The sequence below is a fragment of the Artibeus jamaicensis genome, unplaced genomic scaffold (assembly GCF_021234435.1).
Source record: "Artibeus jamaicensis isolate MK-2021 breed Jamaican fruit bat unplaced genomic scaffold, CSHL_Jam_final contig_467, whole genome shotgun sequence".
In the NCBI taxonomy this organism is placed as follows: domain Eukaryota; kingdom Metazoa; phylum Chordata; class Mammalia; order Chiroptera; family Phyllostomidae; genus Artibeus; species Artibeus jamaicensis.
The window spans coordinates 8,891,899-8,909,172 of record NW_026521845.1 but is presented as its reverse complement, the minus strand read 5'-3'; the positions used below and the strand labels follow the sequence as shown (position 1 = coordinate 8,909,172).

The 17,274-nt window shown below is 43.7% G+C and overlaps 2 protein-coding genes across 2 annotated transcripts in view; one reads left to right on the top strand and one right to left on the bottom strand.

Annotated features, from left to right (window-relative positions):
* The window catches only part of GPATCH2 (G-patch domain containing 2), a 122,875-nt gene that overhangs the window by 71,423 nt on the left and 34,178 nt on the right, over nucleotides 1-17,274 (top strand). Inside the window, exons 6-8 of the mRNA XM_037140640.2 lie at nucleotides 6,375-6,439; nucleotides 10,937-10,976; nucleotides 17,043-17,107. Coding sequence (XP_036996535.2) covers nucleotides 6,375-6,439; nucleotides 10,937-10,976; nucleotides 17,043-17,107 — 170 coding nt within the window. The remainder of the gene's footprint in view (nucleotides 1-6,374; nucleotides 6,440-10,936; nucleotides 10,977-17,042; nucleotides 17,108-17,274) is intronic.
* Nucleotides 1-17,274, bottom strand: part of SPATA17 (spermatogenesis associated 17) — a 189,323-nt gene that overhangs the window by 170,608 nt on the left and 1,441 nt on the right. The window lies entirely within an intron of this gene.

The window sequence follows — 17,274 nt, the reverse complement described above, 5'->3', positions numbered from 1 at the left end:
CTAATCATCCATGTTCCCTCACATATTCTCATTATGAAAACGTTCACTCCTCTCTTGCACAGTTTTCCAGTGTTTTACTGCTTCGACTGTAATGACTCGCCGCGGTGCCATTTGTCATTCTCATTAGTCTGTCCCTGACATGTGCTGACACCCCTGTCTGAGCCACCAGGCTCGCTCTACTTAAAATCGCCCAAGGGCCACCCTAAAGTTACAAGTAAGGACCATGGCGTCCTTGGATGTATGATTCTAGGGTGAAGATTTTCCAAGAGTGTAAGACAGCCCCCCTCCCTCATCCACAGGGCCTGTGTTCTGAGCCTCCCCACGGACGCCTGAAACTGCGGGGAATTCCAAACCGTATGTACACACGCGCACCTATTACAAAGCTGAATTTACAAATTAGGCACAGTGAGAGGCTGACAACAATAACTAATAAGATAGGAACAAGGATATCAACACACTGTAATAAAACCCATGTGAGTGCGCTGTCTCTCACGTTCTGCCCTGTATCTGCTGTCCCGTACTCACCCTGTTTCTCGCGATAATGTGTGAGAACACGGTGCCTAGTGAGGAGCTGAAGGGGGGAGAATGACGTAGGCATTGTGACGTAGGCATTGTGACATAGGCATTGTGACGTAGGGTGACGCATGCACAAGCACTCAGAACCCCCGACAGTCCACCTGGGCAGGTAGGCTCGAGGTTTCCTCACGCTACTCACACTGGGGCGCAATCTAAAATTTGCGAATTGTTTATTTCTGGACCTTCCCTGTAATATTTTTGGACCACGGTTGACCGTGGGGCACTGAAACTTGCAGAAAGGGAACCTGTGGGCTAGGGAGATTCAGGCCACTCCCCGAACACAGAAAACAGGTGTCTCCTTGTATTGTCTTTGGTGTAGCCCCCCGTCAGGGGAGAAGTAGCAGGCTGTGAATAGCGTCACTTAGGTTCCAGTGCCGCTCCGGATGTGACCTGGGGCTCTTCCTGTGTTTGAGAGCAGAATCGGTTCTCTTTAGCCACCTTGCCTGTGAAAACACCTTATCCGTGGGTAAGAGCTATAAAGTGCGCCCGTGTCTTCTCGTTCACGACAACAATATTTCTACTAATTATATTAATTCTTGATGGTCTTGGGTGGTCGTTATCACACTTTCCCTGTTGGTTCATTTCTGTTTCCATCCCTCCAGGGAGGATTAAAAGTTGCTTCATAAAAGTAGAAACAATTTGGAACCCTTGACCTTGACACATGGGTAAAAAACATCATCACGTTCACCCACAGGGTTACATCCACTATGTTCTGTCACTTGATAATGTGAAGGCTGTGAGTAGATGGTGCTGCAGAGGGTCCTAACAAGAGGGGGTTTTCCCCTCAAAGTCTTGCCTGTATGAGCTTGGCCGAAAAGGGCAAGGTCTTTGCTCAATATGGGTATATTAAAAAATGGGGAAAATGATGAAAACGATATCCCTTTTTGTAATGCTGTTATATACTATAAAATTTCAAATGCTGAGGCATTTTCTGAGTTGGAAAACCAACTTCACAGTGTATAAATTTAGTAATCGAGGAGGGCAGGTTTTGAAATGTTGGGAGATTCCACTGTCCTCAGAAATGGATTGTCTTCCTTCCTGAATGTTCCTCCCAGGAGGACTCTGTCTGAAGCTAAGACTCCTGCTCGGTAAGGGCCGTGGCGAGCTTTCCCTGGTGTTCACATCTTCCCAGGCTCCCATCAGCCTTCTGCATGCACCTGTTACTCTTCAGCTGCCTGAAGCCAGTGAGGAGGATTCTCCTTAGTGCACTGAACAAGTCCACATTTCACTTTAACAGAAATCTAGACAAATCAAGTTAAGATATGAAGAACCACATGCATGACTTACTGACATTTTTATTCTTAAAAAAATAGTTGGAATTAAACAGGTGCCTTAACTTAAAATGATTGTGGCATCAAAAAGATTAGTTTACAGTAACAATGTAACTACGATTACCCCTATTCCCATCTACGACGTACAAGACGGTGTACATCATTCTATATACACAGTAGTTGTATCAAATGGAGCAGGTTTTGGTTCAGAACAATGAGCAGTTAATGCCTGAGGAGCTACAGAGGGAGCTGCGCTGGCCGGTGAGGACCCGATCAGAGAGTGCGTGGCATGCGTTTCTCGTTAGGTTTAATTCTATGCTGGGCACAGAGCAGCCGAGGGCTCTGGGATGAGGAAACTGACGAGGGAAAAGCAGCGATTTAGAGAAAGTTGGATGTGGCCAGTGGGTGATGACGGATTGGGGAGAGAGAGAGGAACTGCAGACAACTCCCTCCTCGGAGATGATTTCTGTCCCCTTCTTCCTCTCAAATCAGGTAATCGCTTTGTTTCCCTTTAATCTGATAAATGACACCCCTCTAGGTGATCTGAATTGTCATCTTCTTTGCGTTTGCCTTAAAAGTAATTCTAAAGTAATTTTTTACTTTTTTGTATGTTGCTCTAGAAGTAATTCTAATGTTATTTTCTTGGACGTTTTCCTTCCCCATATAGATTGTGCCTTTTGTGAATTGTGACCATTCTGTAATATTGTATGTGAGAAAAAATGACACAGGAAATATTTTATTCATTCTCCCGACTGTCTTGTAACGGAACTTTTTCACCAATTTATAAAACTCAGGCACTCGCCTTTGGAATACTTTTGGAGATTTCTTGCTTCTTCTGCATAGGGTTAGAAGGTAAATATTTCATTCATTCCTTTTTTAACAGCTATTCACGAAAATCAGTTACTGCTAAACATTCACAGTGCTATTTTCTGAGGCTGTTGTTTCATGAAGATAACTGCACAGACGAGCAACCATAAGTTTTCTTCCACCTCTTTGCTTTCCTCCCCTTACTCCCTACCCCCAGGGTTCAAAGTCCTATTTTCAAGCCCATTTCTGTTGAGCCGTGTTCCTTAATATCTGTCACACGCATTCGACTGACACGTTTGTTGAATGTACCAGGGGGCCTTCACCGCAGAGCCCACTAAACTGTGAAGGCTTGTTTCTCTCTTCAGAGAAATGGAGTCAAATTAATAATGGTCCTTCAGCAGCAGGAGACTTCTGAGCCCTGACAAACTGGCAGGGCATCCGTGGCCAGGCCTGCCTCCAGCCCGCTGCCCTGGCAGGTCTGACGGGCCAGGCCCCACAGAACTGGAAGGCTTTCTTGTGAGTGGCAGCCCGCCACCCTATGGGTTTGTCAGTGTAGACCCTGAAGCAGAATAAAATGTGACTGGGAAGGAGGCTCAAGGAGAAAGGAAAGGGCCGTCCTCCAGGGAGAGCGGGAAGGATGGTGGCTCAGTGCACTTCCGTGGAGACACGGCCCTCATCAGCTCCCACAAGGCTGCCTCATTGCTGAGAATACAAGCAGAGGTCATCCACCCCGAGCAGCCTCTTTCCTAATCCCAGGGACCACGGTGTTTCAGACACCTGCACCTGCTTTGGGATGGGATGCGGGGTTCCAGTAATGACCACGTGAAAATGCCACATTCTAAGGGTGACGGTTCTGTTTCTCTTTTGAGGGAAATTCTACAACTGGTATTAGATAGGAAGAATAAGAAACTGCTTGTCATGGATCTAACAGAACTGGAAAAATAGACATTTTATCATTGGTATCATTTAGCTGGATGTCCCATACATGGGTACTTGTGGACCTTAGGAATTTTGATGGTGCTCATACTGCTGTTATTAAATTTGTATCTCTCACTTCTGCATTCCCGTTTTCTGAGGCTGGTAACTTCACGGTAAATAGCAGCAGCAAAAACTAAGACTCCTGTGGACTTTTAACATCATAGTTTGTTTCACCACCTAAAAAGGCCAGAAGTCGGCCTGAACATTATGTTACCCAGGGACCACCCATTCCTCCTTCGCTTGGAGTATATTTTTTCTTATTTAATAATCTGTGTGATATATATATAGATAATGAAAAGAAATGTCCCTACTTCATTAGCATGGTAGTCACTACTGATGTAGTAATATTCATAAGTGAATCATAAGAATTCAGGACATATAGTGTGAGGTCTAAGATCATCGTCAGTAAATATCGGCTAGTTACAGAAATGACTGTCTCCAGAGTTTTAACTGATAACAGGAATTAGATTTTGGGTCTGTGTTCTCGTGAAGCACAGACTACCAGCCCCCTATCTGTCCCTGTGGCAGAGAAGCTACGTTTCCTAACAAATAAACTTTACCAGGTGAATATTTTATTGTGCATTCAGAGAGATCGGGATGTGTTTTCTTTGTGATTTCTTTCTAAAACACTTCTGGAATAACTGGAAAGCCTATTTGGGGGGGGCATTAATAACTACCAACCTTGATTGTTTACTTGAAATTAACAGTTTGAGCTGATGTTTAAAATTGCTTCACTGTATTTTTATAAAGACTATTATCGTACCCTGCATTGTAAAATTTTTAGAAAGAATTCTTTCTGTTCAAATGTTTCCAGACACTTTCTAATATTGTGAGGTATCTACTAATAAGCATTCACAATAAGTACGCGTTTTCAGGTCTGAAATCTACGGGACCTCCACTATAGTTCCCCTTCCCACGAGTGGAGCACTGTTCTGAGGTCCATCGGTCAGACTGTCAGGGTGTCTGCCATCGGAGTGGCAAACGGTCCCCCTGTCAGGACACTGGACTCCTCCTGAGGCAGACCAGTGACACTGACCCTGAGACCTTCGCGCTTAACTTCGTTTTTTTTTAAAAATTTGAAATCATATCTGTTTATGTATCTTTAAAAGTACAACAAAAAAATTGGCTTGAGACAGCAGTAAAGGATATTTGCTTCTATTCTTTTTTAAAAGGGCCATGTCCTAGGTAAATCATGTAAAGTCATTTAAATATCTCCATCTGTAACTGTAAATCTTTTGTGAGTTATTTGCAGCAATTGCATCCAGCTTATGCTTTATCCTTGTATGTGATGTCTGAGAAATACCTACTATGATTATTTCTGACTAGATTGAAAGCTTACATTTGTATTGTGGTATAAATTAGTTATAAATCCTGTTTTATTGTATTCGGCTGCATTGTTTTCATCAGGCAATTTATCACATGGGCGTATGTGAAATTTCTTCATTTATTCAATTTCAGATTACGTATTTCAGGCTGGAGCAAGACTTTAAACATTTTTCCCTAAGTACAGCTTCAGGTAAACAAGCAATTTTAGCCCCGAAAATAGCTTCTGCTTCTGTCAACACGTTGTTTATTCTTTCTCTGAGATAAAAAGTTCAGCTTTCTGATATTTGTCCCGAGATAAAGTCAGTAAACAAGATTAATATAGTGTGGAAAAGGTTGTCAGCAGCCCTGGCGAAGGAAATCAGTTGCCCGAACACAGAGCACACTGCAAACTGAATAAAGGTGTCAGGTCCACCCTGAGATAATGTGATCACGAACCTCTAACAAAGCGTGACATGGGCACAGTCGGCTTTGCTCAGAGCCGCCTCGGAGAAAAAGGATTATCGTGTCCCTGGGATGCCCAATGGACAGGGGCGGAAGCGAGTCTGGGGGCCGGGGCCAGGAGCCATCCTGGAGCGGAGCCGCGTGTTGACCTGTGGTACTCAGAGCACGGGGTCATTATGCATGTCACCGCCTGTGCACACGGGCAGTGTTTGCACTTCTTGGAGTGTCCGGCCACAGGCTGGCATCCTGGTACCCAAGTGAGAGGAGGAGAAACACATTTCTGCAACACTAGCTGCCCACCCCCGGGGTCCTTCGGCCTCATTGTGCCTTTTTAAAGCTCTGCAGTCTGAACAGCACTTCTGCAATTATAGGAGGACTTTGTTTTCATCACGACAGAGCGTGGCAAGACCCTCTGTGGTCAGTTTACGTCTGGCTGACGGTTACAGTGAGTTTTGCATCGGGCTGCCTGCGTTCTCTCGGACAGCCTCTGATAAGACGGGAGTGTTGTAAATCCTTTTTTTATGGGAGTAGGCTTCATTCTGGAAACTTTAATTCATTATCAGGTTTGTCATTCTCATTTAGAAATACAGAAATAAAATATTGTTCTTTTAGGTGAAAGTACAATTCCTAACTTTATGGGAAAACTATAGGAAGGCCCGGTGTTCTCTCTCCCTTAAGTGTTTGTGTGCAGGTGGAAGGGGGTGTTCAGGAAAGTAGGGGGGCGGGAATGGGACAACTCGAATAGCATAATCAAGAAAATAAATTAAAAAATAAATGTGTGCATTATAAGGCATATTGTTTACTGCTAGGAATGAATTATAAACACATTGGTCTTGGAAATACTGTTTGCTCTCTGAAATGGTGCTTAGATTTTGAGATTCAGTATTTGGATGTCCTCAAATGGATATGTCTCTGCGATTCACTCTTTCTGGAAGCTCACCTCTGGCTCGTTCTTTGTTTCTGCCCTCCCTCCAGGGGACCGCCCCTGGCCCCGTCAGCCACAAGAGGATGGTCCACTTTTCCCCAGATTGCTACCATGAGTGAGTACACGCTGACTTCCTATTTAGCTTGTCGGGCTTTGGTCCATGTCCTGCTTTTGGGCAATCGGTTGCTACTGCCAGTAAAAGTGTTTTAATTTGTATCCAGCTTGAGAAAGAGTAAATATTACAGGCCAGTGACTGTTTTACTGGAACCATTTCCATGAATCCCCATGGCAGAAATTGAAATAAAGGTTGTTAAATACTTTCGTTCTTTTGTTTATGATATACTACTAAAATTCCAAAAGTTAAGTCCTTAAGCTTTGACTTTGATGAATTCTTGGGTAAATTTCTAGGTCCTACTGCTATTTCCAAGTACATCTTTGTCTGGAAAAGCTTAGAAACACTGCATATTTTGGCTCAATACTGTGTGTCTCCTGCGAAGTTGGTTGAACTTGCAAAAGGCCGTAAAGTGTAGAAAGACGTGAATGAATCACTGAATGAATGTTTTCTGGCAGGCAATCATGTTAGGATCCATTAGATCCTACTTTTAAAATTCATTTCTCAACAATTATAAAACAAAAATTATAGCTCAGCTATAGCTTGTTTTATATAGATTGACATAAGTATAATTTGTATAATATAAAATGCTATTTGTATACCTATTATTTTATATAGATATTCATTTTAATAGCTAATTTCCTTCATTTTTATTATCCTATAAGACCTTCTCTCTATTGTTCCTTGAACAGAATGGGGAAAAAAGCAGAGTAAGGCATTTATTATCTCAGAATGGCAACCAAAAGGCTTGCGTATTTTCTTCTTAATTGTCTGTTTGACATGAAACAACACCTGTAGCAGGCAGATTCAGGGTTGTGTCCAAACCACAGGCTGCACGTGGCAGTGACCGTCAGAGCTCTGAGGGCAGACCTGCAGCGCCTGGTTGGAGTGAGCAGTTACGAGTGAGTAAGACAGGGCAGTATGGCTTTAAAGTGGGACACCACGGATGAAGTCAGCTGACTGTCCCTTCTCAAATTAGCTGCTTCAATCCTCGCTGTATTCTCCTGACATCCCTTCCACACCAGTCTCCTCAGTGGTTCCCTTCCAATAAAATTCTCAGGCGGGGGGACTCGGATGTCACTGGTTTTAGAGTTTCCTCAGGACCCCAATGTGCTTTATTGCCATTCCCTCAACACTGGGGACTGAAGTGGACTCACGTGATGACCTCGCACCCTGCATGCTCCAAGTTCATTTCTTCTGTAGCTCTCGCTGACCCATCTCTCCCACTCCCTGCTCCGTGAGTTTAATTAAAGCTCCGCTGTGTTTGATGTTGGGTCTAGCGTCTCTGTCCCCTCTATTTCAGTATGAGGTGCCGAACACCACTCAAGTTTAGTTCTGACCCCTGACTCTCCTACCTGAAACCCAGTACCGCCTCTTCCCAGCGGAGAAACCCCCTCCAAGTGTCATTCGACACCCCCACAGGCGGGCTCCAGTCGCCTGTCCGCCCCAGCCTTTCTCTGGGTCTTTCTCTCCCCCTCCCAACATCTGGGGTCCTGCTCTCTAGTCGGCCTCCTTCCCCCGAATATAACGCCCCCCCTCACTGTCCACGGAAGCCTGCCCCTGGGCTCATGCACTCCCTCCTACCGGTGTCCATCCAAATCCAGTTTTGAATTTGGAACCAACTGAAAACCATCTGCTTATCAGAAAGGTACGAGGTGGAAGTAGCAGAATAACCCTGCAGGAGTTCAGTACTCAGGAGGCTGCTCTCTAAGCACGTGCGTTGACCAGTTTGTTCGAACAGGGTTTCTGGGCACTCACATCAATGAAAACACAAAGTATGAACAGAACTGATGCTGGAGATAACAGTCGTCAAGGGGTACATGAAGTAATTTTGGGGGAAAGTTATTCATGATGCTAATCTAATGACATTTTATTTTTCATGTTTGGTATTTTCAAAATGTGTTGATTCTGCCGGTTTAATTGAATACTAACATAACAGTTTCAGATTTGTAACTGATTGTTACCAACTAACAGCTGTTTTCAGCATTGACGGGTCAACTTTTCCAGGTAACTCTTTAGCTCTAGTTTTACAGTCAGAGAAATGTAAGAAAATCATGTGTGTGGGGGGGTATATAGACAGGTATGTGCATGCAAACATTTCTGTTGCGGAGGAATGTGATGGACTGACTGCTGGACAGCTTGGAGTGTGAGTCAGTTACATCAGGACATACCGTGAGGCAGCCAATAGAAATGCAAGGAGCCCAAGGAGGAAAAAAAAACATGTAAAATTTTATACTTTTAAAGAAGTACTTGTCATGTTTGTTTAATATCTAATCACAGTGATATTTGGAATTCTACATATGTATTTAAAAGGTGGTGTATGGTTTGAAAATCAGTGTCTATAAGTGATAGAAAACTAAAGCTTTGCGGATGTTTAAATTTCCGTTGAAAAGTGTTAGATGTCCACATGAGAGAACATGAGGAGGATGTTTTCGTTACTGTCTCAGGTACACAGACATGGAAACGCCTATAAATAATGGTTAAAATAATTAGCAGTTTTGTTCACTGACCGGAGAACTCGGGCCGTGGTAGTTGTGTGTGTTGGGGGAGGGGTGGCTGGCAGCACCAGTGTCTGCCACGGCCTCCTTTAAAGGAATCTTTGTTATTTTGCCCCAAATTTCCACCGGTAATTCTCTACACCTTCAATATTCTCCCTTAGAAACTTTGTCTTGCTTTTCTTTAAGTTTCTTATAATGCATAGCCCATGCTAAAACAGAGAAATCAGTATCTAATTTCTGAGAAAATAGAATGTTAAGTTGACTTTCTGAAAATACATATATATTAAAACATGGAAAATAAAATTAATATATGACTACTTATTATTAAAGAGTATTGAAAGCATCAGATGAGGTTACTTTTTACTCACTCCACGTCCTTTTATGTCCTGACCCTAGATGGTGCCACAATTTTTTCACACATTTTTCCAATCAGTTCTGAGACACTTATTTTTAAATTGAATAAATATGTTGCATGAACTGATTTTAAAGTTGATATTTATATTGTGTTTGTGTTTCATCTTAAGGTATACGATATTTACCTGAGGCCTTGCATATACATTAAAATTTATTTTAAGTGCACATGGGTAACTACTTACAGTCCTGGGATGAATTCCCTTATAAAGCAAATAGTCACCCTTTATTTTATCTTTTGTGCAAATATTGAGTTTGCTTAAAGCCAGATTTGCCTGGATTAAAGGTTATGTTCGTTGGGAATACTTTCACACTCTGAAATTCAGCATAAATGGCTTTATAGTAAAAGCAGCTTTCACTTGACGTTGAGATAAGTAAGATACACTGGATCAATTGCTCCTCTGGTTTTCCGTATTTCCCTGGGTCATTTAGCTCACATGTCTTAATTTTTAGTTATAGAAAAAGGATAACGACAGTCCCTTCTCAGAGAAGACACTTTCACCAAATACTGATGTGAAATACAGAATGGCTGTGAAACTGCATTTCAGGATGATGAGGAGGACGAGGGTGCTTTATTTGGAGAGTGCATTTTATTTCACAGAGGATTTTCACGAGCACCGCTCTCGCCAGTGTGCTTGCTGCTTCATCCCCATTGTACAGCCACTCTAACTTTTCTAGGGTCACACACTGTGCTCCTCCAAAAGCCAGTTGAAGAAACAGTGCCTTAAGCATCTCTTCCGCATTTGGTGGCATGCCACACCTGTTGGGGAATCCTAGAAATATTAACTACAAGCATATTGGTGTCTCTGATGATGTTTAGGGATGAAAAGCTACCAAGTGACTGTTCAGATTACTACCATGTTCACTGCGTATGCGATAGGGAAAGAAAATTAACACTAAACAACAATTATGTATCCGATTCTTAGTCTGGCTTCAGCCTCCTGATACTACGAGGGTGGTAGGATTTGTTTTACTTTATGTCGAGCTGTGCTCCCAGAAATGAACTTGACCACTGGAAGGTGATCAAGTTTAAATGAGCTTATCCACATGTGACCTTTTGCATGGTGCTGGGTGGTGGTGTTTTAACTGTTCTGGGCAGGTTCAAGGTAAGTTCAGCTGATGCTCCCGGATTCACATGGAGAGCTTTGTGGAACCCAGCCAGTGGATACGATATTCTGGTATTTTCAATGTTTTTTAAGACTCCCAACAATCGAAAGATCATAATTTGTTGTAATGATGCCATAATTAAGTTGTACCGAATGATAGCATTTGTAGATTTTATAACCAGAATTGATTCATAGAATGAATCCAGTCCCAGCAGTTTATGTTAACATAATTAAATGGAAATTTAATTCTAACCGAGTTTGCTTATTAAATTGAAAATTACTGGGTTGTGAGCACTCTTACATTTCTGTCAAAATTGCTGTAAGTCTAGAATTACATGAAATATCCATTAAAATAAAGCGTATTTAAGGCTCCGTGGCAGGCGGCAGCCGCACTTCTTAGAGCGCATGCAGACCGGTCACGGGAGAGCGTGCGCTGCTCTCGGTGAGGTCCCCGCTGGCTAACGCCTCCTCTCTTTCCTCCGCAGCCACTGGTTTGGCCCTGGGGCGAGGACAGAGCATGGCCAGGTAAGGGGCATCCCAAGGACACTACTCAGTCTGCTTCCGATTCTGAACTGTCTCCCTTCAGGGCGGTGGGGCAGCTTCACGAGAAAAGATACAAAGTCTAGTCGACAGGAAAAGGACCTAATACACTGACCTGCCACCTTCCTTCCTCGCACATGTCTCGGGAAAAGACGCCGGAATTCATTTCTGTGTCTCTTTGGCAAAGTTAAGGCATTAAGTAGTACATGTGCTTAAATAATTAATTTGTATGAAACATGAGATCAGCCAGCAAGAGAATATTTTTATCTTTGAAGTTTAGAAAATGGCAGCAGTTTCTAACAGGTTGTTGTTGTATTTCTAGATGTCGTGGTCCTTTCATTGTTATTAGTGTACATGGCAGCAGAGTGATTAGTTGACTTAGCAAGAACTTGACATCTGTTTCAGTCAAATTTGCATAAAGTTTGTATAGAGAGAGTTTACCTTCTTCATCCGTTGACTTACTAGTTCTTTCTCTGCAGCGTTTTGAGGTAATTTAGGGCTTAAATGTATAAAACGTATGTCTTAGGCTTGGCATCCTTGCTATGCTTTTTTTTCATTATTGATTATAAAAGTTATTTTTTAAGTGGGTCAAAAATATGATATGTTAGAAATACATGGGAATGATAAGTCCCAAATGCATGGAGATCATTTCTTCTGAGGGGCTGGTGAGTCATAGGGGGTGGTCAGTAGTGGGAGTTGGGTAAAGAGGGGCTCGGGCGTGGTAACGGTCGTTGGAGACGTTCCTGTATTGGCCACATTCTCCTTCCTACGTGGGCTGCATGTACCGCAGCCCCTTTTCCTTAGAAAAGGGAGGTGCCGAAGGTTCCTTCATTATAAACTATACTGTATTCCTGAACACACATGAGCCTATTTAGAGGCCTTGTGAATTCCATTGTAATGGGTTATTTTTGTAAATGTGCCTTTTTTCAGGAGAGCACTTTGCCTTTCTAAGGCTACTTCTTACATCATAATAGAGTATGCGCGGCTATTTCTAAAGACGTGGAAATTCGCTGACCGGTGTCTCTGATATGTTCCTCTTCTTACTCCGAGTGTGAATGTTAGACTCCCTGCTTTCCCAAGTGCTCCGGGTTCCTCTGAGTACCAACGCTTACAAAAGGTGCCACTCCCAGTACCGAGTCACATCGGGATATGCTTTATCCCAAAATGCAATTTTTAAAGCTTATTCTCTACCATTTAGCACTTGAGAAATACTCACATGACGTTATAAATTCATGTTTTAGATCCTAGTATAGCTGGTTGCTTCCCCCCAACTGTTATTTCTGCAGGTAAAAATTAACCGATAGCTAATAACATATAGGTAAGAAAATAACCAATTCCTTTTCTTTAAATTTTTAAAATCTGTTTGATCAATTTTGGGGATCAGCCTTTTGCTCAAACTTGCGTACTCAGCTTTAGAGTCTGATCTTGCCTAGATAGGTTATCAATGTGTAAATGCAGTGGATTCTGGTCCTTCGAGGTAGCAACCTTCTAGAAGCTTGACGTGACCACGGACCACGGCGGCAAATGCTGAACCATGGCTCCTAGGAACAACACGAGGCTAGCTTCCTCAGATCCTCTGCTCACAACATTGTCATTAGCTCATCAATTTGTAGCCTGATGCAATTCAAGACACCTCGTTTGTTACGTACCATTGGTTCTAGAACACTGAGCTCCTGGCCCACAGCACCAGAACCTGGGCTGGAAGAAACCACCACAGCCTTCTTGCCCTCAGGAGCATGAGACAGCGCCCCAGCACTACACTTGGGGGCATTTTACACAGTGAAGTCGCCAACAAGGACACAAAACCGCAACAACAACAACGGAAAGGCAAGCACCAAACAGCCTTTCGAAGAGGACACTTGTTCACAATGAGACAGCTAAACATAGAGGGCGCAGCCGCCTGCCAGACCTCTGCTGGGAACAGCACTAGGAGGGACTCAGATACGCACCTCTCTGCACATACCTGAGAACGCACGGCCGCCATGAATACCGATTCTGGCATCGGAGACGAATTTGCCGATAGGAAATCTGAAAACGAGGGTAGACTGAACCTCTGTGTGTGTCTACAGCTACACATACAGATGACTCATGCTGTGAAGGCGGACATCGTCTTTGTTCGCCTTAGACCAGGAAAAACTGCGGCATAGCCAGTCCGCTCTCGGATAAACTTTGGCACACGCGACGAAACGCGAGACCGTGGAGTGTAAAGCCCTTTGATGCGCTGTGGACTGAATGACTGGCATCCTGTGTGATCCCCTTTTATTTGTTTCTTGCCAACTAACAAACACAAAGAGGTGCTCTTGAGGCTACACCCGCTGATTTAGAAACCCCACTTCCCACGGCCTTCTCCTATCTGACCATTTTTACGAAAAGAGATATTTGTAAAAAGAAAATTTAAAAAAAAACCGTAGCCTTTCCCCTAAGGTGACTCTAATCTGGGGCAAGAAAGAGTAATTGCCGTGTGATGACAGGTGCTAGAGAAGCCACAGCGAGGGCGCCATAAATACTGCCAAGGCCGCAGAGGGACAATACCCAAGTCGGTCCGGAAGCTGAAGTCGGAGACAGAGGTGGCTACGCGAAGCTCCTTTTCTCTCCTGAGACTTTGCCTCCTTGAACATCTTCTGCTTTGACATTCTGACTCAGTTCACAAGTCTCCTAATGAGTCACAGATGATAGTTTAGATCTTGCTCAGTTCTCCTTTGTAAGGTCAAGGGCACGGAGATGCCGAGCAGGGCGGGACTTGGCATTAGCTTGCAGACATTGCAGGAGTTGTGTGAGAAGTGGCCGCCAGTGTACACAGCCCTGAGCCTGAATGCCTTCTGGATGTCAGGTAGGAACAGGAGGACTGCTGTGGAATGAGGGTCCTCTTTGCGTCCTCCTCTCCTGGCAGGGATTTGACACTCACAATAATCTTGTAAAATTATCCTGCGTAACCACAGAAAACCCCCGCCCCCTGCAATGACCCATTATCCTCACGGAACACTTCTCCTGGTTTGATTCAGCAACTTTCGAAACTGTGTCCCTTTTTGCAAACCTCACACAGAACTAGGTTTCGTGTTAATGAATTTCACGCTGATTCTTACATGAGGTGTTGGTTAATACACACCTGCAGGTCACTAAGCAGGGGCTTGTGTCTCCTTGTGGCCTCAGTCCAACAACCCGAAAGTTGGAGGGGAAGAAGCACTACTCAGAAATCCTGCTTTTGATCAGAGTTGACATTGTGGAGTCAGAACCCTGGAAAGTGGCCGCACTTGGGACACTGACGGGAGTTCAAGGACACAACAAAAATATCAGGAGGAAGGACGAGAAGTCCCTCAAAGCCTAATGTGCCCCATGAACTTGCTTCCTAGAGGACTCTTGGCTTTTACTGTGAGTTCGTGACCTGTCCTCCTTGCCCCCTGTTTTCTGTCTTTCGGGACAGAGCGGAAACATGCTGGGGACCTTTCAAATACAAATCTGTGTTCTTTTTTTATACTCTGGTAATACTCTGGCTTACTTTTTTCATCTTTGCCCCTTTAGAGATGTAAGTTCCCATATGAACTTGTTCATTCATGATCCAAAGATCTGAGACTATTTTTTAAATCTGAGCTTGAGTGTAAATTTGCAAGCTATTCCCAGATTTATAATTTTATTATTAAAGTGAGATACTTTTCTGATGGCTTCCTACTATAGGTACATTATATTAAATAATCCCACTGTTTTTTTTTTTACATACAAAATCCATCCAAACCATACATGTGCCAAAGAAAAGAAACCCCCTCATGACTTTAGTGGAACAGGACCCAGTGTGGGAGTTCAGAGAAGGTGCTGTTTCATTTAAGTTCACTGAAGTTCGCCCTGGAGGTGGCCTCCCTGTGGGCCAGACCCCATGGGGACAGCCTAATGCTTAGCTTGTCATTATAGTTACCCTGGAGGAAAGTAAACTATAGAATTCTTTTCTTATCTCAAATCATGGTGTTGGGAGTTTGAGTTCTCGGTTTTAACCACCTTAACACAATCATCAGGTATAGTGTTCCAGTGTGTGCCTTTTACCTTATAGTTAGAAAAGTTATTAACTCCTCCCATTAATTGAAGGTGGAGGCCGAGGTTTCGTCAGATCACCCCCAGGTCTCTGTGTCACAAATGTCGGTTGTACATGTATGTTTTTAAAAGGCACTAGACTTAGAAATGCCAAAGTAATTAATTTTTTTTAATTTTCAGAAACAAGTTTTCACGGTATAAAGTGTTTCTAAATGGAAACACTTTCAGATTAATGGACTTAAGATAAATGGTTGCTACTTTCTGTAAGTGGTAATAATGAGATATGGCTTCAGCTACATATCAGATACTAGATCTCACTCCTTATTACTTTATCTGATTTATTCATCATATATATGTATATGTATGTATATATATATATATTGAGTAACAACATATGTATATATATTGTGTGTATATATATATGTATATATATAGTTACTATATATATATTGAGCAACAACAACAAAAACCCTAGCCACTGTGTTGGACCTTGGATACGCAGGCAGACTGAATAACTGAAGCAAAGGGCCAATGGTGAGCAAGAACCCGACCAACAACCCAAAAGAAAATGTTCAGTCTGGCTAGGATATACATTCTATGAGTGAAAAAGTGGGGTTGCGGGTAGAAGGAAGTATAATAAATCACGAGTTCAGGAATGTGGTCAGACTGTGAAGGGCCACGAGTGTCTTGTGCAAGACTGCGGGGTCTATCTGATTCTAGAATGACCAGCAGCTGTTGCAGAGTGGGTCAGGCTGGGGCAGGGCTGGAAGCAGGGAGGCGTGAGAGAGGCGTGCACAGGTGACAGAAAGTGGTCGGGGCCAGGGTGGTGGCCGTGGGGCTGGGAAGAATAGATGTTTAGGAGAGATGGAATACACACTTATTTCCTGAAGACATCCCTGGTGACCTAATTACAGCCTGTTCCCTCTCAAAGATGACCACGTGTTGCTCAACACGGATTCTAAAGGATGCCATTAACCAGTTCAAAGCAGTGGTTTCATTAAAGACCTTTGATACTGGTCAGACTCTACCCACGGACAGACAGGCTCATTAATGACAATCACAATCATGGCATTTGTGCCATTTTCTCTGCACGTCCAGCGTTCTGGTCACAGTGCTAAGCGTCTCACGTGGGTTATCTTGCTTTTACACAGCAGCCTTCCAGGTAGATGGGGTTGTGTCCATTTCACAGATGGACATGGGGACTTGGGGAGGTGAAGTGCTTGGCCAAAGGTCACACAGCTTGTAAATGGTAGATCCGTCATAAAAACCTGCTGACTTGTTTGTTATGGGCACAGCAGGGATTCGAACCCACACACCCCCTGCACTCCCAGTTCTAAGATTTCTATTTTTCTTAGGGCTGATTTCCAATATAGTATGCAACTTCATTGTAGCCTTGTCTGTGTGAAATCATTTGCTGCAGAAATAAGCTATAGGTTGAGTGAACAAACAGTAAAGAATAGTTCTTTTTTTGTTTCTTTTCAAATAGGTAAAGTGACTGTGAAGGATTCCAGATGGTGGGGCATTCTGAGAAGGCAATCAAACATAGATCTCTTCTAGTGATCTGTTTGAAGCTAATAATTTCTTTGAAAGAATGTTTTAAGTGTATTTCTTTGGGGAAATACACTTAAATACAGGGGAAACAATACTATGTCTTTTATGTCAGCAGCACGGGAGACAAAGCCTCGAACAATTCTCCCTGAACACAGTGGTAGAGGCTGATGGCCAGGGCTCCCGTGACCATCCCCAGGACCCTCCCTAGAGACAGGATCAGAGCGGGGTTCCGGACCTCCAGTCCCAGGGGCCAGGGCAGCCCCAGGAGGCCCACTCTCCCTCACATGTCCACAAGAGTTTCGGTGGCCGCTTCAGCAAAAGCAGCGGTCTTCGTTCGATGGGAAATCAGGAGGGAAAGAAGCTATGCTGTGAGCGAAGAGTGTCCCTCTGAAGGGGAAGCCTGCTTCCCTACTCACAAAATAATGTAACGGACTTGTTTTTGTTTCTACACCCTGCTCTGAACGCTCCGGATAACGTCAGGTTCTGCGGGATAACCGAGCGGAGAGGGGGCACAGGAAGAGCTGCTCTGGGAAGACAGCCGGCAGGTAAGCCGTTGGGTTCGCTTCTACCGCCGATCAGTCTGCTGGTCAGTCCGTCCCTGCCGCTGTGGTCTGTGGCCGTGTGAGTGCGGCGCGTTGTGGTCCCGTGGCCTCTGCTTCTAAAGAGCCAGCTTAAAATACTTTGTGTTGTTCATAAGAATATATTTAAGGGT